General features: G+C 48.6%; 1 protein-coding gene across 3 annotated transcripts in view; it reads left to right on the top strand.

The window, feature by feature from the left end:
- Positions 1-24,645, top strand: part of ARHGEF6 (Rac/Cdc42 guanine nucleotide exchange factor 6) — a 39,555-nt gene extending 14,910 nt beyond the window's left edge. For 2 of the 3 annotated variants that reach the window (XM_082062138.1, XM_082062140.1), the window contains 17 exons: positions 1,324-1,394; positions 2,438-2,532; positions 4,053-4,148; positions 4,978-5,100; positions 7,009-7,147; positions 9,071-9,130; positions 11,156-11,302; positions 12,170-12,256; positions 13,248-13,326; positions 14,092-14,225; positions 14,534-14,659; positions 17,921-17,941; positions 18,712-18,805; positions 19,766-19,855; positions 20,657-20,756; positions 21,627-21,681; positions 22,304-24,645. In XM_082062138.1, the coding sequence (XP_081918264.1) occupies positions 1,324-1,394; positions 2,438-2,532; positions 4,053-4,148; positions 4,978-5,100; positions 7,009-7,147; positions 9,071-9,130; positions 11,156-11,302; positions 12,170-12,256; positions 13,248-13,326; positions 14,092-14,225; positions 14,534-14,659; positions 17,921-17,941; positions 18,712-18,805; positions 19,766-19,855; positions 20,657-20,756; positions 21,627-21,681; positions 22,304-22,444 (1,658 nt within the window). In that variant the 3' untranslated portion in view covers positions 22,445-24,645. The remainder of the gene's footprint in view (positions 1-1,323; positions 1,395-2,437; positions 2,533-4,052; positions 4,149-4,977; positions 5,101-7,008; positions 7,148-9,070; positions 9,131-11,155; positions 11,303-12,169; positions 12,257-13,247; positions 13,327-14,091; positions 14,226-14,533; positions 14,660-17,920; positions 17,942-18,711; positions 18,806-19,765; positions 19,856-20,656; positions 20,757-21,626; positions 21,682-22,303) is intronic. The other variant, XM_082062139.1, reaches the window with a different exon arrangement.
- The last annotated feature ends 1,841 nt before the right edge of the window (positions 24,646-26,486 follow it).

The raw sequence follows: 26,486 nt of genomic DNA, 5'->3' as shown, positions 1-26,486 counted from the left end.
AGGACAACAAACTTCAGTCCCATGGGAAAACCAGATGGGAGCTGCATGAAAAAAACAACACCTCACTGAAGCAAAGGGCAAGTCTCATTGATGCTCATGTAGGAGCCCGTCTGATTTTTTGTTTTTAAAAAATCCACAGAAATTTTCCCTCTAGATCACTCTCCAGCACCCATTGCACTTGGGAGGGGGGTTCATTCCCCCAGCCCCAGCTTGCTGAGGACATGTGGCCGTGTTGCAAATGACGGCTGCAGGGACCACAGCCAGGGCTGCAGCCTGGGGGGTCCCTGCCTGGAAACCTGCAGAAGCCGCCTTCCATTGCCTCCGATGTGTGAGACGTGTCCCTTCAAATTGAGTTACTTGTTTTTCAGCAGTGTCTGTGCTTCCACCGTGTCCTAAGTGTGCTCTTTGGGTGGAAATATCTAGCTGTGTGGAGCAAAGCTCCTCCGAGCCTTTAAATGAGGCACCAAGCTCCCGGCTGGAAGTGACAGGAAAATCGACAAGGGCAATAATTAGACCATACATCAAGCTGAGGTTTCCAGGGGCTAAATTTATCAATTTGAAGCTTCTCCCCTGCTATTGGTGTGGAAGGAATTGCCTTCTGTGAGTGATTGCGGGGAGCGAGGAGACAGCGGCTGCTGCGCAGGGCAGCCGGTGTTTGGGTACAGAGGGACAACGGTGCCACTGCCGTGCCGGGAGAGCTGGCAAAGCCGTGGTGCTGGTGGGAACAGCTTCTGGAGGGAAGGGAAATCGGAGCGGAGACTTGCAGATGTGTGTGTGTGTGCACAACGCTGGAGGCATCCACAGGGATTTAACAAAGGTAGAAGAAGGTGGGAATTGACTTCCAGGTTCTTGTGAGCTTTTTAATTCAAATCTACCTTCGTTTGGAGAAGGATTTTGCATCACAAATGACTGTGGGGCTCGAGGTTCAGCGTCTTGGTTGTTGTTGGCTTCAACTGCTTTGTGAATCACCTGGAACACATCGCTGTATCCAGCATTTCAGATAGACGCCCAGTGTTAAATCCCAAATTTTGTGGGCCGGGTGAAGCCAAACCGTAGCTCCAAACAGTGCCAGACACTGGGCTGCTGCCACGGTTTTCAGGGCAAACCTGTAAGTTATTTGGCAGAGGTTTCTGGTGCGACTTGCTCGGCTGCCTTTGGTGTTGTGCATGCCTTTGGTTTGCTCCTGTGTTTCTGAAGCAGGCAAACAAAACCCTGCAATCAAAGTTATGAAGTTGTGTTTGTTGGACATGATGCAGTGGCTTTTCCTGCTGGAAAAATGAGAGCTGTGCACTGTAATTTATTGATGTATTTTTTTTCCTACAGATAAACCACTCTCTCCCAAAGCATTAAAAGGACTTGAAGGCACCCAGCTGACAAAGAATTATTACCCTGTGGTAAGTTTTAAAGTGCTGATCATACATTTTAATAAGTAGCATATTATTAATCTTCTGAACCAGCTCCTTCCCTTAGAAACCAGTTGAAGCGATTTGTAACAATTGGGCCTATGACTCCGTATTTAAATGCAGCTGTTGCCATTTCCTTGATTCAGGGCTGTCGAGACAATAACCACAAATGGAAGTTGCTGCAAGATGTCAAAAGGAGAGACTCAAAGTAGGCAACTGAGATATAACATAGCAAAGGCAGCAGCTTTGAGATCAGTGATAGGGAATAAGGCATGAGGGGCCCCTGCGGTGTAAGAGTTAAAATCTCTGCACGCGAACATCCCTGGCTCTCAGGGCCAGAGGTGAAACGTGCTCATCAGCATATCTAAATGTATTTCAAGTAAAGCAAAGCAGAAACAATACGTCCAGAGAGTTGGGAACCACCTCCACTCTCTCCAAAGCTCTTCTATGCTGAGAAACTTCAGTGCTAACTGGCAGCGTGCAGGTTTGCCCACCCTGCTGCTCGAGACGAATTGGCTGCTGAGATGGATTAGCAAGACCAAACCCAACTCAGCATGTCCTTGAAGTGGCAAGTGAGCTGTGCCCTGGCTGGAGCTGCTGCAGGAGCCGCCCTTGGTCTGGCCACTGATGCAGTTAAATTGTCGCCTGCCCTCCTGCAAACGGTGCTCCCAGGATGCAGGAACAAACCATTCGCTTGCATACCTTGGCAGCCAGTTATGCATGTAGGGTTAGGCATGAGCCTCCCAGGGGTCAAATACTAAACTCGGGTCCAAACTGACGTTGTCTTCATGCTTTACTAGAGAAGAAGAAGCAGCCCTTAACTCCTGCTTGCCAGGAGTCCCCCAGTTTGCAAAGTAAAATCCCGAAACTGGACCCTCAGGGCTTTTCTGAGTGTTTTGGGTTCTGCATTAACAAATGTAATTTATGGACTTCAAATACACTTCCATGCTTTTCCACCCTTGGAAGCTGATGTCATGTTCCTTTGACTGGTCACTGGTTCTAGGATCTACTCAGTGCTCTGTCTCTCACCCTAGGTGTTGCAAAATATTCTGGAAACAGAACGAGATTATGCGAAGGAACTACAGTCACTTCTGGGAACTTACTTAAGACCCCTCCAGTCTTATGATAAGTAAGATATGAGGGCATCTGAGGTGGAGAGAACCCTGTAACATTGACCATAGTTCATTACTTTGCTGCTTTTGAGTGTTTGTTAGGGACTGTTACTGCTCTTCTTGTAAAGCCTCGCAGCTTCTGTGAACCAGGAAAAAAACCCCATGTTGTACAGGCTTCTGCTCTTTCCTATTCCCCAGGCATTGGGCTGTGTTAGAAATGGGCATTTCCATCTGGTAGAGGGCTGGCTGCTCCACCCCATCTGCAAGCTGGTGCCTGGCTGTCCCGGCATGCGTGTTTCCCAGCGGCATGCCTTGCATGGCTTCTTTCCTTGTGATTTGCCTTGTTGTGACTTTTCAGCCCCAAGCGGCATCTCCTTGTCATCTCTTCATTTTGTGCGCGACAACACATGTTCTCTGCGGTTAGATTGCCTCTTGCTGAATCCATCCTGCTGCTGAGCGAGAAGTGACCCTGTCTCCCCATCTGTGCAGCCATCGGCTCTTAGAACCTCCTTGCTGCTATCCCTCACGGCCTGAGCGACACCGGGGTGACTGGGGGACTTCGTCAGGGCTTTACCTGTGGAAATAAGCCCGTGTGTTTTCCGTCCGTGCTGGGCAGCGTGGTGCAGGGGCAGCACACACTGTCCTGTCCTTGCCCAAGCAGCATACTGGTACCTCGCACCAGAGTGCTGTCAATAATTTCACCCTGCAGAAAAGACCTTCCCCTCCTGCTTATTGCTTCAGCTTTGCAGTCGTCTCTTCCGAACGGCGCCGGCTCAGTCACCCCATCCACGCGGCTGTGTTTGGGGCCAGGGTCCCTCTGGCTGACCAGGCGGCAGGAGCACCGGGCAGTCCTGGGGCATCACAAGCAAAGGGCAGATATTTAGACAGTGTCCAGTCTGGAGGGGGGGGAGAGCAGTGTCTTAAGGCCTTTTGTATTTAAATCTCTCCTTCCTTCCCTGTGTTTCCACATGGGATATATTCAGCTGTTAAATTTTCTTGTGCTCTCAGCCTTGGCATTAAGCAAATGGCTTAAATGAGGGCGGGACAAGAGTGACTCTGAGGGTTGCTCTGAGGATGACAGAAGCAGACGCATTAGATTTGGCTAGGAAAAATCCAGCTTCTCTCAAGGAACAAAGCAATCCCTACCTGAGGGGCTGCTCTTTAGGACCCTCTTCCCATAGGGAAACCCACAGCATGAATCCCTGAAGACAAAGCTTTGTCTGTGCACACACCTCCTTCCCCACCCCTGGCTGAAATCCCATCTGTCTATGTTTATTAGACAGCTAAATATCTAAGAAGATTAGTGTGATTAAGTGATTAAAATCCAATTAAGATAATCCTTGACTGCAGACATCTTCTCCGGAAGGCTGTGGTATGCAGCTCACAGATTGTGGATTTTGTGTTTTCCCATGTCTGATGGTGTATCTGGGGAAAGAGAAATTCTTGGGTCTTTTTGGAAGGACTGCTTACAGCTACCATGGGGGAACTCCTGAGAGCAACATCTCTTTGATGCTAATTGGCGATTTGACTCTTCTAGGCTCAGCGCCGTGGACATCGCGTCATTGCTGGGAAACGTGGAAGAAATCTCTGCATTTCAGCAAACACTGAACCAAGCCTTGGAAGAAGTTGCAAAGTAAGCTCACGCCATAGTGCCAAGGGTGTTAAGCTATTAAACTGTAGCTAAAAATAATAGAAAGACACGTTCATTAACGTTCCTCCTGGCTGATGTCTTAGACTTGTTAAATATTGAAGAAAATAACAAGATTGAAGAAAGGCAGCAGGTAGTGCTTTGGCAGGAGGGAAGTTAGAAGAAGCTGACATTTCTACTGTTATGGCATCTGCCGAATGAGAGTGTCACTAGACCTGACGTGAAGGTGTCACTAGACCAAAGATGCAGACACATACAGGGTGGGAGTTCTGGCAGGCATGAAGATGGAGATTGCCAGGAAGCAAACAGCAAATTATTAGAGGTAACGATTTCCCACGGGGAGGCTGGCACACGTGTTCAGCCTTAGCCCAGCCTCTCCTTTGGAAGGGCTGGAAAGAGATGAGGAAAAGATTGAATTTTGGAAATGTATTCAGGCTGTGGCTTCGTTTTCTTGCTCTATCTCCTCTCTCATATTCATGGGCAACCCAGATGGTGCAACATCCCCCTCCACAGCACCCAGTGCTTTCCAGCACATCCTCATCAGGTACAGTGGGCTACAGCATCCCAGCTGCAGCTCTGCTGGTGGGACAGGACATGCTGCGTCACACCTTGTCCCGGGCTGGTAAAAGGTTGTGATACCCAGTCCTATCTGAGGACTTTCATCCTCCTCCCCAAGCTCGGCTCTGCAGTTACACGGTGACCTGGGAATGTCCCCACACAGCAGGTGGTTCCTGGGCAGATCCCTGAGAGTGCTGTAGCTGCAGGGTGTGGATCAAGAAGCTTAATGTTGTGGCTGGTGTGTTGGTGTCTGTAGGCTCCCCGAGAACCAGCAGCGCGTGGGAGGCTGTTTCATGAACCTGATGCCTCAGTTCCGCTCCCTGTACCTGACATACTGTGCTAACCACCCGTCCGCTGTCAACGTCCTCACGCAGCACAGGTGAGTGATGGAAGAGGAGATGCAGTGAAATCCTGCCTTTTAAAACTTACTTTTATTATTAATACTTGGCCTGGCATGGCTTTTGACCTGTATTTTGACAATAGAGCAAAGAGATTCTGCTGTTGGGAAAACTGCTGGGGCTTTGGGCTCTTCAACGTAGCCTCTCTGCTCCAGCATGAAGACAACTCATGCTGCTTGTCTTCTCAGCTGGTCTCACAGGACTCTTACCTTGGGTAAAACAGAGGCGATTTCAGCCCTTCCTGTAGCATCTCCCAGATGTTGTTTCAGACCCACTATGGAAATGCTCACACGCTGACACATGGGAATATCTTCCCCTGTGACACTATAGTGTGGGGCACATCGTTGCAAAAGGAAGGTGGCCATCAAGTCACAGTTACCCAATTTAATAATTCAGCTGCTCTTCAACCAAATGGTTAATTTGCCAGCTTGTAGGTAGATCCCAGTAATAACACCTTCCTTCAACATGTCTAATTTGAGTAGACACCTGAATTTGTGTAAGGTCATGCTAAAGAGCATGCCAAGCCAAAGGGCTGCAACTGTGTCATCCCTGCTGCAGTTTAGCTGTCCTGTCTGCAGCGATGGCACAGCCAGGAGCCTGGCCATGCTGTTTAAGTCTTCCCTTTCTGTAATGGCAATTCACAATATATTTACTTCTCTGCTGAAATCCAGCTTTAATTCAGCCTAATGAAAAGCCTGGCTCCTGTAAATGACTCATTCGTGTGGTTCCTCAGTCTGACCCCTTTTCTTAAATCAGTCAAAGAATCAGCTTTAGCAAATGCGCTTGGCACATTCAAGCCACGTTTTCCAGAGTGATGTACGCACTCACACCTGCGTCACGGCTCCCAGCAGGGACCCAGCGTGTTGCTGTGGCATCTTCCAGCGCAGCACCAGCCTCTGCAGCCCACGCTGCCCACCAGACACCTGGCCCTGTGCCACCTCGCTGTGCTGGGGGGTCAGATGCATCCTCCCCTGCATCCCCTGGTAGTGGGGTCTTCATAGAATCACAGAATAGTTTGGGTTGGAAGGGACCTTCAAAGCTCATCCAGTCTCACCCCTGCCATGAGCAGGGACATCTTCACCAGCTCAGCTTGCTCAGAGCCCCGTCCAGCCTGGCCTGGGATGTCTCCAGGGATGGGGCATCCACCACCTCCCTGGGCAACCTGGGCCAGTGTTTCACCACCCTCATTGTAAAAAAATTCTTCCTTATATCTAGCCTGAATCTCCTCTTCTTTAGTTTAAAACCATTACTCCTTGTCCTATCGCAACAGGCCCAGCTAAAAAGTCTGTCCCCATCTTTCTTATCGGCCCCTTTTAAGTAGAGAAAGGCCATGATAGGTCTCCCTGGAGCCTTCTCTTCCCCAGGCTGAACACCTCAACTCTCTCAGTCTGTCCCCTTCTTTCTTATCGGCCCCTTTTAAGTACAGAAAGGCCACAATAAGGTCTCCCCAGAGCTTCTCTTCTCCAGGCTGAACACCCCAACTCTCTCAGCCTGTCCTCCCAGCAGAGCTGTTCCAGCCTCAGATCATTCCTGTGGCTCCTCTGGCCCCTCTCCAACAGGTCCATGTGTGTCCTGTGCTGAGGAACCAGAGCTGGATACAGGACTCCAGGTGGGGTCTCATCAGAGCAGAGCAGAGGGGCAGAATCACCTCCCTTGAGCTGTTGGTCACGCTGCTTTTGGTGCAGCCCGAGATATGATTGACCTTCTGGGCTGCAGCTGGAAGTTTGCAGCTCCCTGCCCACCCTGCTGGGTTTGCAAAAGGGCAGGCTGGGCTGCTTTTAAAACAGCACAACTCAGAGCAGAGCCCCGGCCAGCCGAAGAGCGTGGGAGGCAGCAAAACACAGCCCTCAGCGATCCCTTCTCCTTGTTGTTGTTGTCTCTATTTATAGCGATGAGCTGGAGAAGTTCATGGAGAGCCAGGGTGCGGCCAACCCAGGCATTCTCATCTTAACCACCAGCCTCAGCAAACCCTTCGTAAGGCTGGATAAATACGTGACACTGCTGCAGGAGCTGGAGCGGCACATGGAGGTAGGTGGGATGTGGGGCTGCTGGGCAGGCTGTGCCCCTTGATGCTACAAGAGCTGCACCCCCCAAGCTGCAAGAGGTACCTCTGCCCGTTGGTATTTGACCACAACATTGGCAAAAGTACTTACCACCCCCAAGGAGATGTTCCACGTCTGTGTGACACCTTTCAGATTAAAAGTGGTAAAGTGATGGAGGAGGCAGAGGAGAGTTGTGGGAAGGCATTGCCTGCTCTTTGCCCCAGCCCTTCCTCAAAGATGGGCTGTTTCCAGCACAAGTTAAAGCAGAATTCAAGGTCAGGCTACAGCTGGTATTTATTTTCACAGTGGGTAATAAATCACTGGTTTTATTATCATTTGATGAGATTCCTATCCCTTGCTGCTCGCTCCTTCAGCTCACAGGCACATGCCCGCCTCTTGCCCGAGGCTGGTGCTCCAGGGTGGACGCAGAGCCACAGAGACAGACATGGGGACAGATTCCAGCTGGCAGCTGGTGCAGATGTAGGGGTGGAGGAGAGGGGAGGAGGGGGAACAGTGAGGGGGACAGAGGCTTCCTTGGCAGGTGGCAGATCTACTTTAGGACGTTTCTTCCTTCTGGGAGACTGTAGAGATGTCCATCCCTCTGCCACTGGAGCTCTGCTACTCATTCACCTGCTCGTGCACTCCAGCTGTGGGGATGTAAACCTTGGGGGTGGTACAAGGAGGCGAAGAAAACCAAAGTAACAGTTTATTTTTAACCCAGCTTGCTTTTTCCCCCTCTTCCAATATTAACTCCTAGTTAATTACTCAGCATGCTTAGCCATGATCATTCAAATCCAGATCCCAGCGAGAGGATTAAAACCTCTGTGCTTGAGGCAGGATTTTTTCTGCACAGGAGAGGGCATAAGCCTGCACTGTAGGCACACTACAGGCCTGGCCTATCGTGCTCTCGCCTGGCTTAGCTGAGCTGCAGGGACTGAGCCGAGCTTGGCTGCAGCCACCATGCCCATACAAAGACACGCGTGCTGTTTCCAGGATGCTGGGTGGGGTCAGCAGTGGATCTAGGGACACACACATCAACCTGTTTCTCTTAGTTTCTAAGCCAAGTGTGGGGGTTTGGTTGCATGAATCAGTAGAGCTGAGGTTTAAGCTGTGAAGCTGTGGGAAGTGTATGGATGTAGGCAATATAGACGTATACATTGTGGCTGTATACCACAGCATTCCCTGCACTGCTGCACAACTGGAGACGGTGCAGGTCTGTCCAGGGCAGCCCTTGTCCCAGCTTTGGAGGTAAGCAATCCCAGACAGGCTCTCACAGCTGCAGGGACAGCTCCATCACAACCTAAACGCCTTTGGATTTGCTTGGCATGAGGTCTGGAGGGTGAAGAGCTTATGATGTAGGGCCTGAGATGCCCAGGAGGAGGTGCTGGGAGAGTACCAGAAGGCAGCTGCAGTCAGAGAAGAGGGGCAGCATCCTGCTTTCCCCTCCCTGCTCCAAGAGCTCTCCCTGCAGACGTGCCCTCCCTTAAACCCAGAGGTGATGCTCCTGGAAACTGCACCCTCGATGGGGAAATGGCTGGAACAACCTTGCATGCCAGTGGAAGCTTCCTTCCCGAAGGTGAAACCAGAAATCCACCTTGCATCTCCACCTCTTTTGATTGATTTTTTTGTTGCCAGCTGAGTTTGCTTGAAGTAAAACCCTATCTGCTTTTGCCACTTTGCACTCATTAAATGGGTATCAATGAATTGCATAGTTGCTTTAAACCATGTCACATTGAACAGGGTGGTGAGGAAGATACCTGGGGGATTTTGTCCCCCCTCCTGCAGCCCGTGCTGCTGGAACCCCACATCCCCAGCACCCTGCGAGCTCTGCAGCCCTGGGTGATGTGCTGGGGCAGTGGGTGCTGCCCAGGGCAGCTGCTAGAGCCTTTTCACTTTTTCTTTTCACTAGGAGGCGCATGCAGATCACGAAGATGTTTTGAAAGCCATCACATCCTTCAAGTCCCTTGTGGTAGGTGGCAATTCTTAAAATAGAGTGCTCCGTTTCAGGGCTGTGTTTCATGAAGAATGAGTCAAGCCTGACATTAGAAAAAAAGGTCTTTTGGAATGGAAAAGATCGGTTATGAAGAATCTTAATTTCAAGTTTCGAGCCTAGAGCTGCCCCTCTGCCCGCGTGTTTCAGCGGTTACACGCTGGCTCCGTGGTCCCAGCAGCAGAAACAGGATCTCCAGCTTTCTCCTCCACTGCAGAAAGCCACGTGTGGGTAGTGGTGGTGATAGGGTTCCTTTCATTTCCTTTTGCCTCCATACCCTGATCACCTGCCACCTGAAACTAGCCCACCCTTGCTCATTCAGATGAGCTCTGAAAGGTGAACGAGGGCGTCTGACTCAACCCCTCTGAGCATGTTGAGTGACTCTTGGTTTTGTTGAGGTTTGCTCTTTGGGCATCAGGAGGCTTTGACTGAATTGCAGGTAATTTGTGGTGCTGTAGCCACCAGCGGGGAACAGAGCAGGGAATGAGTCAGAGATAACAATCCTACTTCTGTGAGCTGTGTTACCTCCAACCCTCTAAGTCCTACTGCGAAGATATGAAAAAGAGGGGGGAAAAGCCATCCACGTGCACAAAGGTTTTACCTGGCAAAGCTTTTTTCGATTATTAAAAAAGCTTTAGTCTCTCTCGTTTCGTAGCCACTGAATACCTTTCACTACAACCACTCCAGATGTGGTCCAGCTTCCTTCCTTAGCACAGCAGATGCAAGTTTTCGGTGCTCAGCAGTGCAGATAAAAAGATGGGGAGGAGAAAGTTCATAGAAAACAGGAAAGGGTGATCATGTTACATTTACTTGAAATGTGTGCTTGGGCACTGAGCATTTAATTTAATTGCATTATGACTACAAAGGTTCAGTGCGGATTTGAGGTTAAACAGGCAGAAATGCCCCTTGTGACAGACACTTTGTTCCATGGTGGAACCAGGGATGCTCCTGAGCGACAGCAGGGCAGGGATCACAGAGCCACATTGCATCTGCTCAGGCTACGATGGATTGCTGTGGATTTTATAGGGATTTGCATCCCTGGGAATGATGGATTTGGACACCCAGGGAGCCGTCAAAGCACAGGACAGTTGTAAAATCAAAGGAAGCCCCGACTGTGTGGTTCAAAATTGTTCATTTTCAGACTAGACCCAGCACAGCCTCTCTCTTTGAAGATCTGAATAGTCAAAGAGTTTGTATGAAACTGAGTTAGAAAGGAGGAAAATCTCTGTCAGAAACAGAGGTTTGGAAAAAAAACAAGCAGCTGGTGAAAACTGAACCCAGGTTTGGCTTTGCAGCAATTTTCCCTGTTGGCAGAGGGGTCAGTTAAGGCAAGTTTTGCTTGGACTCGCAGGTCTGTCATTGCTCAGTCAGCATTGTCCTCTGCTTGCTGAAAGCTGCTGAAGGACTGGCCGTTCTGTGGGGCTCTACCAGTCCCCGCCTGCTGAGCATCGGTGCAGTCTTTTCAATTACAGCACCTTCAACAGCTTCTTTTTGGGCTACTGTACTGCACCACTGAGATATTGTGCCAAGCCCTGCTTTTGGGTTTGCAAGTTTTGGTTAGAAAATATCCACCCATCTGATTTGTGGGGGCTTTGCATTGCTGCAAGTATAACTCTCTGCTGTTTGGGCAAAACGGGCAGAATGTCTCCAAGCATCAGCAGAATTAGAGGCATTTCATTCTGCGCTATCTTGGTTTGGAAAATATGACCCTGTACTCTCAGAGGTAGGACTGGTTTGGAAAGAAAAGTTTGCTCAGTGCAGCTAGCAATTTATTTGACATTTTAACGTATACATTATTTCATAAATCGCTAGGGTGTGATTTTTATTTTCTTTTTTTAACCGACTTTATGTAATCGAGCCAAAGCAGGCTTTCCTGATCTCTTGATGTGACCAGCCCTGAGCCCACGTGTCTGTGGGAGCCTTGCTGGTGAAACCATGTGCATTGGGATGGTTTGCGTTTGCGCCTGCCCTTGGGCTAACGCAGCGCCCCACTGTGATTCCCAGTCACAATGCCAGGAGCTGAGGAAGAGGAAACAACTCGAACTGCAGATCCTTTCCGAATCCATCCAGCGCTGGGAAGGAGAGGACATCAAAACGATGGGAAACATCATCTACATGTCCCAGGTTATGGTGCAGTGCGGGGGAAGTGAGGTGAGTGCAGCGGTCATTCTGCTGCCTAAAGACATGGTGTCCAAATACCCCCTTACTCACGGGATCAGCGGCGCAAGGCGGCAGCTACTCCCACTCCAGACCAGCAACATGCTGACAAATAAAGCTGATAAATAATTTTACCTGGAGAGGCGCTGTGCAGTGGGACTCTGCAGGTCTTTGGAGTCAGGCACCCCAGGGGCTTGGCTTCAGGTCTTTGGTGACACACTTTTCAAGCAAAAGAAGCATCTCAGTGTCATAGAGCACATTAATTTCCCTCTTTTCCCCCCTGTGACTTACTGTGAGAAATGAGAGTGACTTGAAAGTGTGCATTAGCAAAACCATTTTGCCACGTCCTGTGCACAGCACAGCAGATGCTGTGACGTCCCACTCCAGAGCTGACTGTGCTTTGGAAATAACTGGAGGGATTCCTGTGGTACTGGTCCTAAAGCATCACACCAGTGGTGTTAAAGGCACACATACTGCATTCTTGATGTGAGAAAGTTCTTGTCATCACTGAATTGCTTGCTTGCTGTAACAACTTTTCCTTGGGAAGGGAAGACCTGTAAACCAAGCCCTGTAGAGTCAAGTCCCAGAGTCTTGTTTGGGACATGAGATGCTGAGGGACATAAGGTTTTGGTCTTCTGAGACACTCTGAAATGACTGGAGGAGGATTAGTAGGATGCAGACAAAATGTGTGTGGTAAAAACTAGTACAGAAAAGAGATGCTATAAAGAAAAGAAGCCAAAATAATTGGTTGGGGGTGATCTGTCACAGGCTGTGATTCCAGCTGCAACAGGTTTGGTTTGCTGGAGGAAAGTGCTTGTGGTGCATCACGAGCTGGACTAACTTAAATTCTTATCCCCACAGGAGAAAGAAGAGCGATATTTCTTGTTGTTTTCAAACGTTTTGCTGATGCTGTCTGCAAGCCCACGGATGAGTGGGTTCATCTATCAGGTAGACATGCTTAATTTGAGGTTGCAAGGCGTTAGATGTGAAAAAGGAAATCAGATAGCTCTTACCAAATTCAAGTCCTCTGTTTCCTTAAACGTCTCTGTTGTGATGCAAGTGCCCCAGGCTGGGAACCAGGGCTTGGTTTTACTGTGCCTGCCAGGACAGTTAGTGTCTTTGTCCTGCCAGCTGGTTAAACAGCACTTGGTAAGTGCGAATGCTGCAAAATTAGAAAAAAAAAAAGATGCATCTGAAAAACGCTTGTAGCATGTTGTCCTATATGCTGTTCTGAGGAATTTTGTGTATGTGTGAGGTGTCATGACCCAGCTGTAGGGTTTTGTCCCACACAACTAGCCAGCTGAGTCTCATGGTTGTGCCAGCTCTGGAAAATACTTCACTACTATAAAGCCCACTGTAAAGAGCCCAAAATTTCCACTCCATGAGGCACCTCAAAACGCTGCATTTCTTGTGTTTTACCATTTGAATGGCTGCAGTCAGGCTGCTGGGAGCTTGGCTTTTCTCCAGCTGCCCGAAGCAGTCAGATATTCTCCTGTTGATGTGTCCTGCAAGCATGATGGGGGAGATGGGAAAGATTTGGGAAGGATTTGGATGAGCTTTTAGATTTTACCCACCAGCAGGATTAAGGTGAGCAGGCAGTTCAGATTGCAAAATGGGGACAGGGAAGCCTTTCAGAAAAACCAGGGGAAGTTCATCCTGCTGACTTGGTTGTAAAAAGGGTTTGCACCGAGTGAAGGGAAAGGGCGGCAGATGAGCTGGGGATGACTCAGTTGTCAGGGGAGCCTCTTCTCAGGGGTTTGACCTACTTGTGTAGGAAAATCTAGATCCATACATTAAAGGAGACTCTTTCTGCAGTCTGAAGCCTTCACAAATTAGTTTTTAATGACGTTTCCCAAAGAGAAAGAAATCAGCAGAAATGGGCAGAGCAGCGCCTGCTGGGAAGCAGATGCAGACACTGACTCCTCCTCAATTCTCCTAGGGAAGGCTGCCTTTGACGGGAATGACGCTGACAAAGCTGGAAGACGCGGAAGGGAACGAGCACATGTTTGAAATTGTAGGTCAGTGTGGCCCCTGCCTGGGGACATCCTCCCAGTTCAAAGAGCAGCTGCCACTGGAAGTACTGGTCCTCCTCTTCCCCCCACCCATTGCACTACACTCTTCTTTTTGCCTTTTTACCACGTGTTGTCTGAGTTCCTGACCATCTCCCTCCTGGTTAGGGCAACCTTCATCCAGTGCCCTTGAGCTCTGTCTTTGGCTGCTTTTGGAGACCGTAGTGTTCTGTATGGCACAAATCTCCTGCCAGGGCTGTTTGTGGCCCCAGCAGCACTTCTCTGTGCAATGCCTGCCGTGTCTAGATCCGGGGTCCATCCCACACAGCTGTGAGCACAGAATAGTGGCCCTGCTCATCAGGTAGCTTTCCTAATGTTCCTCCAACTTTTCCATTTCAATTTATCTCATTACCTGTAGCTATACATGGTTGTCATGCTCAGTGACTTGGCTGCAGTGCAGCTGTTTGTGCTGATGGTATTTGGTTTCAGGGTCCTGTTATACATGGAAATGTTGCGTTTGGTTACTTTTACCATTAAATAATTCCTCACACATTCATCTCACCAGTTCCCTTAGATTTCTGTGCTGCTCTCACACTGGCTGGCCCTGGGTGCCCAGAGCTCACCGGGCAGTCACATCTTTGCATGGGTCTTTTCCAGCCACTGGACTTGGCAAGCTGAGGAGCCGTTTACTGCTGTGCCAAACTGATCTCACCCTGTGTTTCCTCTTGGGTCTCTACCGCTTGCTAAAGATGGTTATTTAACCGTCTCCCGCAGGGAACATGACGGAGCGGATCACTGTGTCCTGCAGCACCAGCCAGGACTTGCATGAATGGCTGGACCACTTGCAAAGGCTGACCAAGGGGACGTGCAACAGCGTGTCCAAAACGCAGTCCTGGGGCGCTCATTCGGTGAGTGTCCCACCTCCCCGGGCTCTCTGCTGCCTGGGGTTCCGCAGCACTGCCCGAGCCCTCTGGTTAGGCAATACAGCTTGATCCTGAGGTAACGTGTACAGCTGGAAGACACATCCTGCAGTTTTGCTTGTAACCGTGTCATGCTTGTACCATTTTACCTGTATCCTGCCCTGTTTTTGTTACATGATGCAGATCTCTCAAAGGAGGTCACAGTGAACTCTTCTCCATCCCCCTCTGCTGCTGCTTCTCTTCTTCTCTTGTTTGTTTGCTAACAGTCTGTATTTGCTTCTCATCTATTCCCTCAGACATTTAGTTCAGCCGCACAGATCCGTGGGCCTCTGGAACCTCCCAAAATCCTCAAGCCCTGGAGCCTGAGCTGCCTTCGTCCTGCTCCTCCACTCAGACCGTCAGCAGCACTGAGTTACAAAGAGGTAATTGTCCTGTGGGCCTGCAGAGGAGTGTGGTTTCATGGCAATCCCTAGTGCTTGTGTCCAGGTTTCTTATCCTAATAGCGAGGGCACAGAAGCTCGGGTTAATGGGGATGTTGAGAGGAAATGACTCCGAATCACAGAATGTCCTGAGTTGGAAGGGACCCACAAGGATCACTGAGTCCAGCTCCTGTCCCTGCACAGGACAACCCCAAAATTCATGTGTCTGAGGGTGTTGTCCATCACTTCTTGAACACTGTCAGGCTTGGGGCCGTAACACCTCCCTGGGGAGCCTGTTCCAGTGCTCCAGCACCCTCTGGGTGAAGAACCTTTTCCTAATGTCCAGCCTAAACCTCCCCTGGCACATCTTCCTGCAAAGTTTCACCCTAGTCCTGCATGGATGCTTGTGGCTTGGGCTGGTTTTGTGCTGCAGATGAAGCACGAGCACATGTGTTTGCAGGCTCAGCCCCAGTCCCCATGTTTGCTGTTGGCTGCTATAGCCAGCACCCTCAGCTACTGGATGTCACTGGTCCCACAGCGCGGTGTCCCACAGCCTTGCATGTCCCATCAGTGCCGTAATGGAGCTGCCTCTCCGTCTCCTCCTCCTGCCTTCATCTGAGCCGTGGGTGGGAGCTGGGCTGCCCCCTGGGACGTGCTGCCCAGAGAGGAGAGGGGAGACTTTATCACTGACTACAACTACCTGAAAGGAGGTTGTAGCATGGAGGGGGTTGGTCTCTTCTCCCAAGTAGCAAGTGATGCGACAAGAGGAAATGGTCTCAAGTTGTGCCAGGGAAGGTTCAGATTGGATATTAGGAAGAATTTCTTCCCAGAAGGGGTTGTCAGGCATTGGAACAGGCTGCCCAGGGAAGTGATGAAGTCACCGTCCCTGGAGGAGTTTAAAAGACACATAGATGTGGTTCTCAGGGACGTGGTTTAGTGCTGGAGTTGGGTTATGGTTGGACTCGATCTTGAGGGTCTCTTCCAACCAGAATGATTCCGCGATTCTATTCTGAGAGGAGCTGCAGCAGCAGCTCATTGCAGGATGAAGCAGCGATGCTGCACCAAGAGGAAGAGGAGAAAGGCCCGTTGATATTTCTCGTGTCTTCCACCCTGTGTTCCGGTGGCTGGAGCTGAGCTCCCTGCAGCAGCCGTGGGGCTCGACCCTCCTTCGCTGCCCACCTGAGTGTTTTACACACCCGTTCCCTGCTGGGATGCAGCAGCCCAAAGGAATCGCTTCCCCCGCAGAAACCCTAAGCCTGGGGGTAGGAGGTGGCGTGGGGGAAACCCAAAATACAGCTCAGCTCCAATTCCCACCCCCCCCTGTGGCTACAGTGCTCTCCTTCCCTACCTCACGTTAAACTTTTGGGATTACTCACCAGTAACTTGGGTAACGTTCCTGTCACTGAGTGAGCACTCTGGTTCTGAGTCAGCTGCTGGTTTTGATGCAGCAGCTCTGGGAGCATCACTGCCCGGGCTCCCAGCAGGGACAGGGACAGCCAGGGGGCTCGCAACCCCCCAGGCCCCCAGCACTCAGGGATGGAGAACCTGCCAGCAGGGGGGCTATGGATCCACTACTCCAGGTAGAGACTTTAGGTAACCTCATGGTATTTTGTTACATTTATTCCTTAAAATTTGTCAAACAACGCATTTAAGTTTGGGAATGAAACTGTTCAAAACCCAGCCAAGCAGACTGGAAACAACCCTTAATCTTTGCATGGTCCAAATCCCTAATGTAGATTAAACCGTTTCTTGCTTGCGTGGTGAATTAAAATATAGAAAGAAGTTTGAATTAGAGGAGAGATTTTTCTGCATGAGAGTGCAAGGCTGATATGTGTTTATAAGGCAGGCCAAAACCAGAGGCTGAGTGATATCATTAACACCACAGTCCTTTGCAGTTTCTTGGTTGTCCCCTGTTGTGCGTATCAGGAGTTAAAATCTGCATAGAAACCAGGTGAGAGGTTTTTGTCACAGAGTCCGAGCATGAAGGAGCCCTGAGGAGTGGGATCCTGCTGCAGGCAGGATGGGAGTGTGCAAAAACCAGAACTGTGGGTCACACAGGAATGGGCTATTCTGGCCACGTTGCTGGAAACCCAAAGACTCGTGAACATGAGCCTGTGATGACAAAAGTGAAATAAGTTCAGTTGTTGGCCCAAGCAGATCTGCATCTGCCTCGTCCCTCTGGGGTGCTCAGTCACTAAGCAGAACTCCTATTTCACTGTACTTTTTTTTATTTTTTAAATTTAAAGTAGGGCACAAAATAAACTGTGCTAACAGCTTGGGGCAAATCACCTTCCTATAATCAAGATATAATGAAGAAATACAAATTTCAAAGGTTATTTGCAGGGAAAGGAGTGGGGGAGTTCGATTAAAAGATTAAAGAATTTCAGACATCCAGGGTTACTTTAACTGGCTCCGAGTAGTGTAGGACGGGATGGCACAGTCGTGTGCATTTCCTCATACCCAGCCGTGCTCAGGAAACCCCAGAACCTGCTTGCGTACCGCCCAGCACTCTTGTTATTTCCATTGAAATTGGGTCATTTTTCCTGTTCCGTTTCCAGTAATCATTTGAAATGACAGAACAGGTGCTGTGAGTAAAGCGATGTGTCCAAATTCAGGTTACCAAAGTGAAAAAGATTTACATGTGATTTCTCCTAAGCGGTGCATCTCCCTGTGCCCAGCATCACCGAAGTGAGACACCCCACGGGTCATGCCGGTGGAGCAGGGAGATGCTGATGCCTGACGCTATCAGGTCTGCAGGGAGGATGGCAGGTCCCCTCCAGGAGGGTCCCCTTTGAGAGGACACAGTCCTGGGAGATTGTCACCAGGGTGGGCAGAGCATCTTCCCATTATCCTGGCTGGGTCAGGTTGAAGAGCACAGGACCAGTTTTGGGCCCGGGGCCAGACCCCAAGCTGCTCCCTGGGGCTCGGACAGGAGCGTTGGCTGTCACCAAGGGGTGCTGCTCCTAGACAACCAACATCTACAGAAACCTACTGCTAACTGTGGAGGCTTGTTCTCTATTTTGATGCATTTAGAGTGTATTAATGCCCACTTACCATGCATTTCACATGTAATTTTTTCAGTTTTGCATGACACCGTGCTCCTTTGCATGTTGGTAGTGCTCTAAAACCAGTACAGAGGGTATGCCACATTAATCACAAGACTAACATTTAAATGTGTTTTAGAATTGTGGATTTAATGGACTTGGTCAATAAAATCATCAATCTCTCACAATCATCTTCTCTTTCTTTGCATATTCATTGTAGAGGATGTCTTATATCTTAAAGGTAAGGGTAGATACATCTCTTTGGCTTATTGTGGCAAATAATGCTTGTTCTATTCATGCTTCTTGTGCTTGCATGACCCTAATTGCCTGTCTCTATCAGTAAGTTATCATGAGAGTAAATGGCAACTGGCAAATACATTTTGAGATAACTCTCAAGAAAGATTTAGTATTATGGTACTTGAACTTCCTGGCATGCCTCTTCTCCTACTTAAATTCCTTATTGCATGTAACCTACTAATACACTAATTCTCTACAAATCAGCAAGACTTGCAACTCTGTGAAGGAGATTAAAGCTTGTGTTCCTCACTTGTGGAGTTATAGCAAACACTAACTTAGTGTGTGTTTGTTCTCTGTGTATGGGGGGGCAGAATTTATACTCTTAAATCATTTGGAAACAATGTCATTTGGTGTTTTATAGTAGAAATGAAATCGAATAAAGGAAGTAAACAACATTATAGGGTTTTTTTTAAACAGCACTAAAAGTGCTGTGAATGTGTTTGAATTCTTTGGCTAAAGGATTTTAGCTGGGTTGAATTCGCTAAAGGAGCTTGTCCTGGCCCAGACCTGCAGGTGCAATTCCCACTGCTGTTCCAGGGAGCACTGGGCCACAACTAGCATCTGGGAATGGCAAAAAGCATCATTTTGCCCATTGTCTGCTTTGTAGTTCTCTAGTGTATTGTGTGTGACATGGATAGCTGTGTCCAGCTGTGCTGCTCGGCTGTTAGAACTGCATTTGGTTCTGGTTAAACACAAGAGTCTGTTTCTTTATAGGATTCCAGCAAAAGTCCAAAAACAATGAAGAAGTTTCTTCCAAAAAGGAAAACTGAGAGAAAGCCATCTGATGAAGAGTTTGTTATTCGGAAAAGTAAGTGGTGTATTTTTCTCTTATTTTCAGAGGTTTCTGTGTGCTCAGTCACCTCCTGGGGACTTTGAGAAGAGCCTTTCTTGCAGTGCAGGATGCTCACATTGTGAGCAAGCGCACATGGTGCTGAGCACGAGAGGCTTCTGGAGGCATAGCGGTCCCCAGCCTCTGAGGTGTCCCCTCCCGGTTGTGACTGCCGGCAATGCCACCACCCTCCTTGTGATGGCAAGCACAAGATCACAGGTTGTGGGTGGTCTTGTTCTGGTTACGAAGCCACGGAGCTACTTCCAAGTATTTAAAAGCTGCATTAAAACTGCTTATCAATGGTCATCAAAATGTGTCTGAGAGCTGGGACAAACCCTTACCTGGCCGTGCCAGCAGGTTCTGGAACAGTTTCTATGGCAGTACAAGGGAACAAAACGTCCATGTCCCTGCAGGAGTGTTCACCTGCAAAGAGCAGTGTCCTGACAGCTCCCTGAAGTGCACTTGGGACGTTTCTTGGGTGTTTTATATGAAAGGCCATGGTCACCCAGCAGTGAGCTGCTGCTGTGTACAGCCTGGAGGTCGGTTGTCTCCCTCAAGAAGATCATGCTGAGCTAAGGTTGGAAATGGAGCCTTCACATTTGCAAGTCCTGCTCTGATGTGGCTGTACCAGGGGCTGCTTTGCCAACCCAGCCCTTGGGTATCCCTGCACCTAAAGTCAGGCATGGCCCTCCAAGTTTTGCTGAGATGAGCGGCTAGAAGTGCGTTTTCATACTGTTTAATCACAGTGCTCAATGGCAAAGGATGTTGCAAAGCCCAGAAAATATAAAGGACCTCAAAAAAGGAATTAGGCAGAGTCTCAGAGATGGTGTCAGTTGAGGAAAAAACATGCTCTTCTCTTAGGGGACTTGGGAGCAAAGGTTTAGATTAAGCCAGAGCACTTTGCTTTTTATGATAGCCCTTGCTGGCAATGTTTTACAGGTACTGCTGCGCTGGAGGAAGACGCTCAGATCCTGAAGGTGATCGAGGCATACTGTACCGGGGCAGGCTTCCAGCAAGCTCTCAGCTCAGGTGGGCACACAAGCAGGTTATTTAGTTCTTAGTCTGCCTGCAAAGCTGATAACCCCTCTGGGAAAAAACGAAACAGATGGTTGCATCATACAGCAATGAGACTCATGCTAGGAAACTGTGTGGTGTTCAGTCTTCAAGATAAGGGAGCTTCATTTACCCGGTGGTTTAGTTGCCATTGTTTTTCTTCTAAACACAGAGAATGAAGCAGGTAGGAGGGCAGATGAGACACAGCTACTTCACCAGCACTTGTTAGGAATTAAGCAAACCTTGTCAGTGCCTGTGGCTGTCAGCACTGAAAACCTGATGGTAATCTCAGGTTGCATGTAGCTTTAGAAAGGAAGCATGAATATTATCTCTCAATCAGCTGCGTGTTTAAGAACAAGCTGCCTCATAAGAACCTATCTAACATCTTCAACTCTGGAAATATAACTATCATTGCTGGTGAGATGTCAAATTAAATTACTGAACTATCAAATAATGGTACCCTTAAAAAATGGAGGGCGTGTTTCTTCTGAGCGTTCTTGACCCTGATCAAATTATTTTGTTTATAAGTCATGATGTAGCCTTAGGTGCAATGAGCACTCTTGAAAACTTTCCACTTGCCGCTTTACCCCCAGGGTAGTGGTCCGTATAAGGCCACATGTAGCTGTGGCAGAGAGCTGGTGGCTGCTGGAGTCCCCTTGTCCCCAGCCTGCCCTGGCTCTGGAGCAGCAGGGAGGCTGAGGGCTGCTGTCTCCGGAGCAGCGTAGGCATCAGAGAAAGTTTCCCTTTTTCTTCCTGATGAGTAATTCTTGTACACAGGCTCCCGCAAAGACTCCATCCCCCAAGTCCTTCTTCCTGAGGAAGAGAAAATCATCATAGAGGAAACACGAAGCAACGGCCAGACTGTCATGGAGGAAAAGTAAGTGCGGCTGCTCCCCACTTGCAGATTCCCTTGTTGCTTTTTGGAAGGATATTAAAAATTAACGCACTTTCCCTCTGCATCTCTGCAGAGGAGCAGGGCCGGTGTCACCGACTGCTGCCTTAGTCCTGGTGAGAACCACTGGGCTATTTCAGTTGCTGTTTTGTTCCTTTTGAAGAACAGTCGCTTTCCCAGCTGCTCTGATGTGGCCGTAGCCCTCTGGGACTCTGTGTGCTGGGTCCCAAGAGCAAGTTTGAGTCCCAGAGCTTACCCAGTTGTAGCTAATGGGGTCAGGGCCACCGTTACCCCTTGGGAGCCTGTCTGGCACCCTGGCTGTGAGTGCTCCCAGCCTGTTGCATAGCTTCAGTGTCTGGATGACCACATTGATCCACTCCTCCTTTTTTAACCCAGACAGCACATTCCTTTCATGCTTGGTTTTTTGTTTCTTTCTTTCTTGGGTGTTTTTTGTTTGTTTTTTTCTTTCAGCATAACCTCAAGGAATCAAGGCCATTTTACAAAAGATGCTCAGGCATTTCCAGTTGTAAAGTCATTGTTATTTATTGCAGTACCGTAAACAAGGAAGCCAAAGCCACAGACCTTTGATAACTTAAAGATATCAGAACAATTGTTTTTCTTGAGTTTTTAAGAAAAGAGCCCCGAATCTTGGACCAGCAGCCTATAAATGTTCCTGGGCTGTTTCCAGAGGTCCGTCACAGCCAGCAGCGGTAGCAGCAGCCTGATGCTTGCAAAGCAGAAGCTGGAAGCACCTTCCCCGTCAGTGCCTCAGTCACAAGAGCTCCCCTGCTATTGCTGTTTTGCTGCACTCCCGCTCTTTTATTTAAATTTATTTTTCTGCATTTCTTTTTGCAGGAGCCTCGTTGACACGGTTTATGCACTGAAAGATGAAGTCAAAGAACTGAAGCAGGTAATTTAAGTGGGATTGTTTTTGCTGGGAGCCAGGCTGTACAGAGTCGTTGTCTTTGGTCAGTGCACAGGACAAGTCTCACCAATGCTGGTCCAATCCTGCAACTCCCCGACTCTGTTAGTTTTCTTCTGGTTTAGCTCCCTGACTCAGCTCGCCACGTAGTCCCTTGAGCTTCAGGGCCAACAGGAGCAGTTGGTCTGTGTGGTAGCATGAACCTTTTCCTCTGCTCTAAAAGCTCTTTCAACTTCATTTTGTAGGGGTCTGGGGATACTAATTCTTGTAGACTTAGAGGAAATAGGTCATCCTCCTGCCAGCCCCAAACCTGGAGGTGGGAGAGACCACCCCAGGAGAACTGGGTCCTCCAACCCTAAAATCAGTTTTCCAGGAGGATGATTCTTCCTGCTCAAAGTCATTGGGACTTTCATGGAGATTTGTAAGGGAATAGGGGTCTACTTGAGTAGATCAGACCGCAGGTAACCCATGTTTATCCTTGCAAGCTGGCATGTTCAGCCTCTCTGGTATTTCATCACCCCTGAGCCAGCAGGCAGCCAGGTGGGCGGAAGTACTGCATTGCGTAAAGTGCACTAACTGCATCTTTATTCCTTTATTTTTCACCTTGCAGGAGAACAAAAGGATGAAACAGTGTTTGGAGGAAGAGCTTAAATCTAGGAAGGACTTGGAGAAGCTGGTTAGAAGGCTGCTGAAGCAGACGGACGAGTGTGGCCGGGAGGACACGGGGCGCAAGTCATCCCTGATTGCCTGAATTTGGGAAGAAGCTGCTGGTGGTGGTGTGTGACCTCAGGTGTTTTTTTGGGAAGCGGAACTGGATCCTTTGCCTCTTCTTGCTCCTTGTTTTGTTGGTTTTCGAGATTTTGTTACCAAAAAAAAAAAAAAAAAAAAGGTCATAGAGAAAAAAATAGTTTTTCTTCCATCCAATAAGGAAATAAAGCAGAAACAGTCAATCACAGCTAAACCAGTAAGCAAGCGGTCCATGATTCACAATTCATCTGCAGCAACTAATACCTCATTGTACCTGCTACCGGGAGCAAATACAAACTCTGCTAATGATTGCCACTCACAAAGAGTTTGGCAGCAGTTTCCTAGAGGAAGCTTAAGCACTTTTTAATGCTTTCATTCTTTTCAAAAGCACCGGTACCTATTTATTGAATGAAAACATTATTGAGGTGGCATTGAGCAGAAACCAAAAAAAGCACCATGCTCCTCTTTTCAGATAATCACAACTGGGGAAGCTTTTCCCATCCACCTTCTTTTTTCCCTCCCCCCATTAGTTGACTGTAGCGAACTAGAGCCCAGCAATACTGTGGTTCCCGTGTGGCCTTGATACTGATTAAAATGTGCAATTACCATGAAGACATTTGAACTCCTTGGGGAAGTGAGATCAGATCCGGAGCACCTGTCAGAGCACATGGGAAGGTCTGTTGCCCAGTACAGCTCGCGATTAGCACAACAGGTGACTGCTCTGCCCCTCCATCCCTTTTCTTATGCATGACCTATAACTCCTACCCCGGCTTTGTTTTCACCTTGAGTTGTCCACATATCGTATGAGTTTATAGTTTTGCTGTGCTTCCCCTTGCAGGACATGCTTTTTCTCTGTATGAAATGTAAATGCTGCTTGACAACAAAAGAACCCCCAAATGTGCTGGTTCCCTGCGCCTTCTACCCATGTTAGGGTCTCCGTCACTCCTTCCCAAAGGCTGGGAACGTAGCCAATGGCCACTTCTCCCTCCATCACCCAAAGGGGCTTTCTGATAGGAAAAAGGAACTTTCTTTTGTGATAGAAAAGGCATTTATGCTTTGACAAGAGCTGAAATGTTCCTGGGGCAAGGATGTGCAACACCCTTCCAGATCCCTGCACAGCTCCTCGACCACAGCACACAGGCAACATGCATATGTATCGGCTATCTTCATCTTATTTGGTGTTACACCCTAGTTTAGAACTGATGTTTTTTCCTTCCTTCCTTAGCAGCATTATAAAACTAGCCTTCTGTTAAAGTAAATAAGTCTGACGTATATCACAGGGCAGCGTGGTCCCAGGGTGTGCAGACACACCACAGCTCGTTACAGTCACACCATTACGTTGGCCATGAAGGACATCATAGAGGCAATAATTACAACTCTCTCCTTGCAATTAAAATTTAGCCAGAGCATAGCAAATGGTGTTTGGGGAGAGCTAGACTCCCAAACACAAGGAGTGTAAGAAGAAACCCTCCTTAAATCTAAGTTGTTTCTAGGACAAAGCAAGTCTTTTTTCGCTCTGGCTATGTTTACCATCCCCAGAGCATCCCAGCCGGACGGCAGCTCTCCACATCCCCACCCAGGCACAGAGCTGAGCAGTTTGGGCACGAGTCAGGCCATACTGTGCTGGCTAATTGTTTTCCAGGATAATGACCTTTGCTGCTGTTGTGGGAACACTGTGCCCAGACACCCCATCACCGTCTGGTCCTGCTGCCTGCCCGAAGCCAGGCTGGAAACCGGGCTGGTAACATGCAGCCAGTGCAAGGAAGCAAACCAAGAGCCATTTAACACATCAAGGAGAGGGCAGAACTGTTTCCTCCCTGTCCCTCTGGCTTAGTTGAAACCTGTGCTGTGTACATATGCATGTTCATAAGATGTAGTGTGATGGAGGACGCACTGGGACTTCTTGGATTTGTCAAGAGCTAGAAGCCAAAAAAAAAGACAAGAAAATAAAATAAAAAGGAAAAGAAGCCATGCCGGATGGACAGCAATGTTTCCATATTTACTTTGTTTACAGTGCTTTGTAAATAGGTTCCAGTGAGTCTGTCTTTAGATGGATGTTGTGTCAGCTGCCTTCCAATTTATCTTTGTCATGTAGGTTTATTTACTGTAACTACTTATGCAAGTTCAACTTTTCTAACATGTTTTTATTTTGGACAGTTTTTTAATTGACATTTTCAACAAATAAAGAAGGATTAAAAAAAAAAAGATTGCTTCTTAGCTCTTGGTTCTGCTTCCTTTGTTCCCACCACCACAAAAGCAAAACCAGTTTTTGCACTGGGCATCTCCCATTTGCTCAAAATGCCTGTGGCTGCCTCGTCCACCGTCTGATGTACTGGATGCTGGCAGGGATGCTGGTGTGAATGGTGATGCTGGCACTTGCGTTGTTGCTCCCACCATCACCCAGACCTGCAGCAAGGAAGGGCACCTGGTCCCAGGGGAAAGAGGTGCATTTCTGTTCCTCAAGCCCCACTTGCGCTCTGTTAACAAGGGTGCTTTATGGAGAACAAGCTGCTCTCCCCTGCACCGGCAGGTTGCTGCAGATAAGTGACTTCCTGTCACTTTGAGCTTTAATTTTTTTTATTTTTTTTCTATTTTATTTTTTTTTCCTGGAGATTAGGTGTGGTGACAGGATTTCCTTTGGTCTACCGCTTGGACAAGACCTCTCCTGCATGCTGGTATTTTTAACTCTTCGGTAGAGACACACTGCGATCTCGACATGCAGCCGCAATGGGACGATCGAGGGCAGGAGGGACAGGCCCTGCTCTCCCTCCCCAAACACAGCAGTTAGAGTGGGGAAAAAAAATAAGTGAGAGAGAAACACTGTCCTGGGGCGCATTGTGGAAAAACACTGAAGGGCTGTACCCAGGCTTGAGCACCCAGAGCCTGTGCTGGGCAGAAGAGCGAGAAGGAGGCATCCCAGGCTCATTTTGGAGGGACCACCTCCACTCCCAGGTCCAGGCCTTAACCACAGACCCTCCATCCTGCTCTTCTGCCAAATATGGGGTCTCTTTGTCTCCCTCTCTTACACCAGCTCCCAAACGGCCTCTTTGCATGACCCAATTCCAAAGCAGGCACCACCAGCATCCTCCAAGCAATGGAGTTTGGGTACAGATGACCATCGATGTGTATCAATGGGGAAAAAAAACAACCAACCAACACAAACACACACACACCAAAAAAACCATACACAAGACAAACAAACAAAACCCCCACACAGCCAAAAATAAATAAATAAATAAAATCACAAAACCAACAGAATACCAAAACAGCAGCTTAATCTGTGCAGCCCAAACCATTGCTGCAGCTGGGGATGCCATGGGTGTGCCCATTCATGATGGGCTGATCCCACCAACCAGCGTGACACCGCTCCACAACATGAGAACCCCCAAACCAAAATGGGGGGAGAAGTCTCCCTTGCCCCTAGATGGGTGTATGCAATGAGTTTAGCCTCCTAGAACAGATGGAGACCCTGCCCTGACCAGGGGAAAGGGCTGTCACCAAGCAAGGAGTGCTGTGGTGAGGCTGGCGCCAAGGCACACGGTGCCTAACTGGGAAGGGGATGATAAAAAGAAAGTAGTGCACAGGACAGGCTTGTCACCTGAGTGGCCACCGTGTACAGCCACGCAGCACATGGACAGCCATGCTCCAGATCCTGCTGCCCATCAGCCCTGAGCTCAGTGGCATGAGCTGGAAAAATCCCACTTGGAAACTGGTATCCCAATTATTGTTGAGGGGGAAAAAACAAACAAAAAATAATTATATATATACATATACGTTTTTTATATATATATATATGTATATATATATATTTCTCAGTGAGCTCAGTGTGCCTCAAGTCATGCAGATGACCATGCTGCTGCTTGCTCCTGCCGCTGCCCATCATATCTGTCCTGCTGGTGTTCCCCCCATACTCGCAACCCTGTCATCCCCTTCTCCCTTCTTTACTCAGAAAGAACAACAAAAATCAGTTCAGAAACCGTAAAATCCACAGCTCTAGGCCCCACGTCAAGGGAAAAATCAATGTATTGACGACCTTCAAACTTTCC

The sequence above is a fragment of the Streptopelia decaocto genome, assembly GCF_964273445.1.
Source record: "Streptopelia decaocto genome assembly, chromosome: 10".
Lineage (NCBI taxonomy): Eukaryota > Metazoa > Chordata > Aves > Columbiformes > Columbidae > Streptopelia > Streptopelia decaocto.
This window is presented reverse-complemented; position numbering and strand designations above follow the sequence as displayed.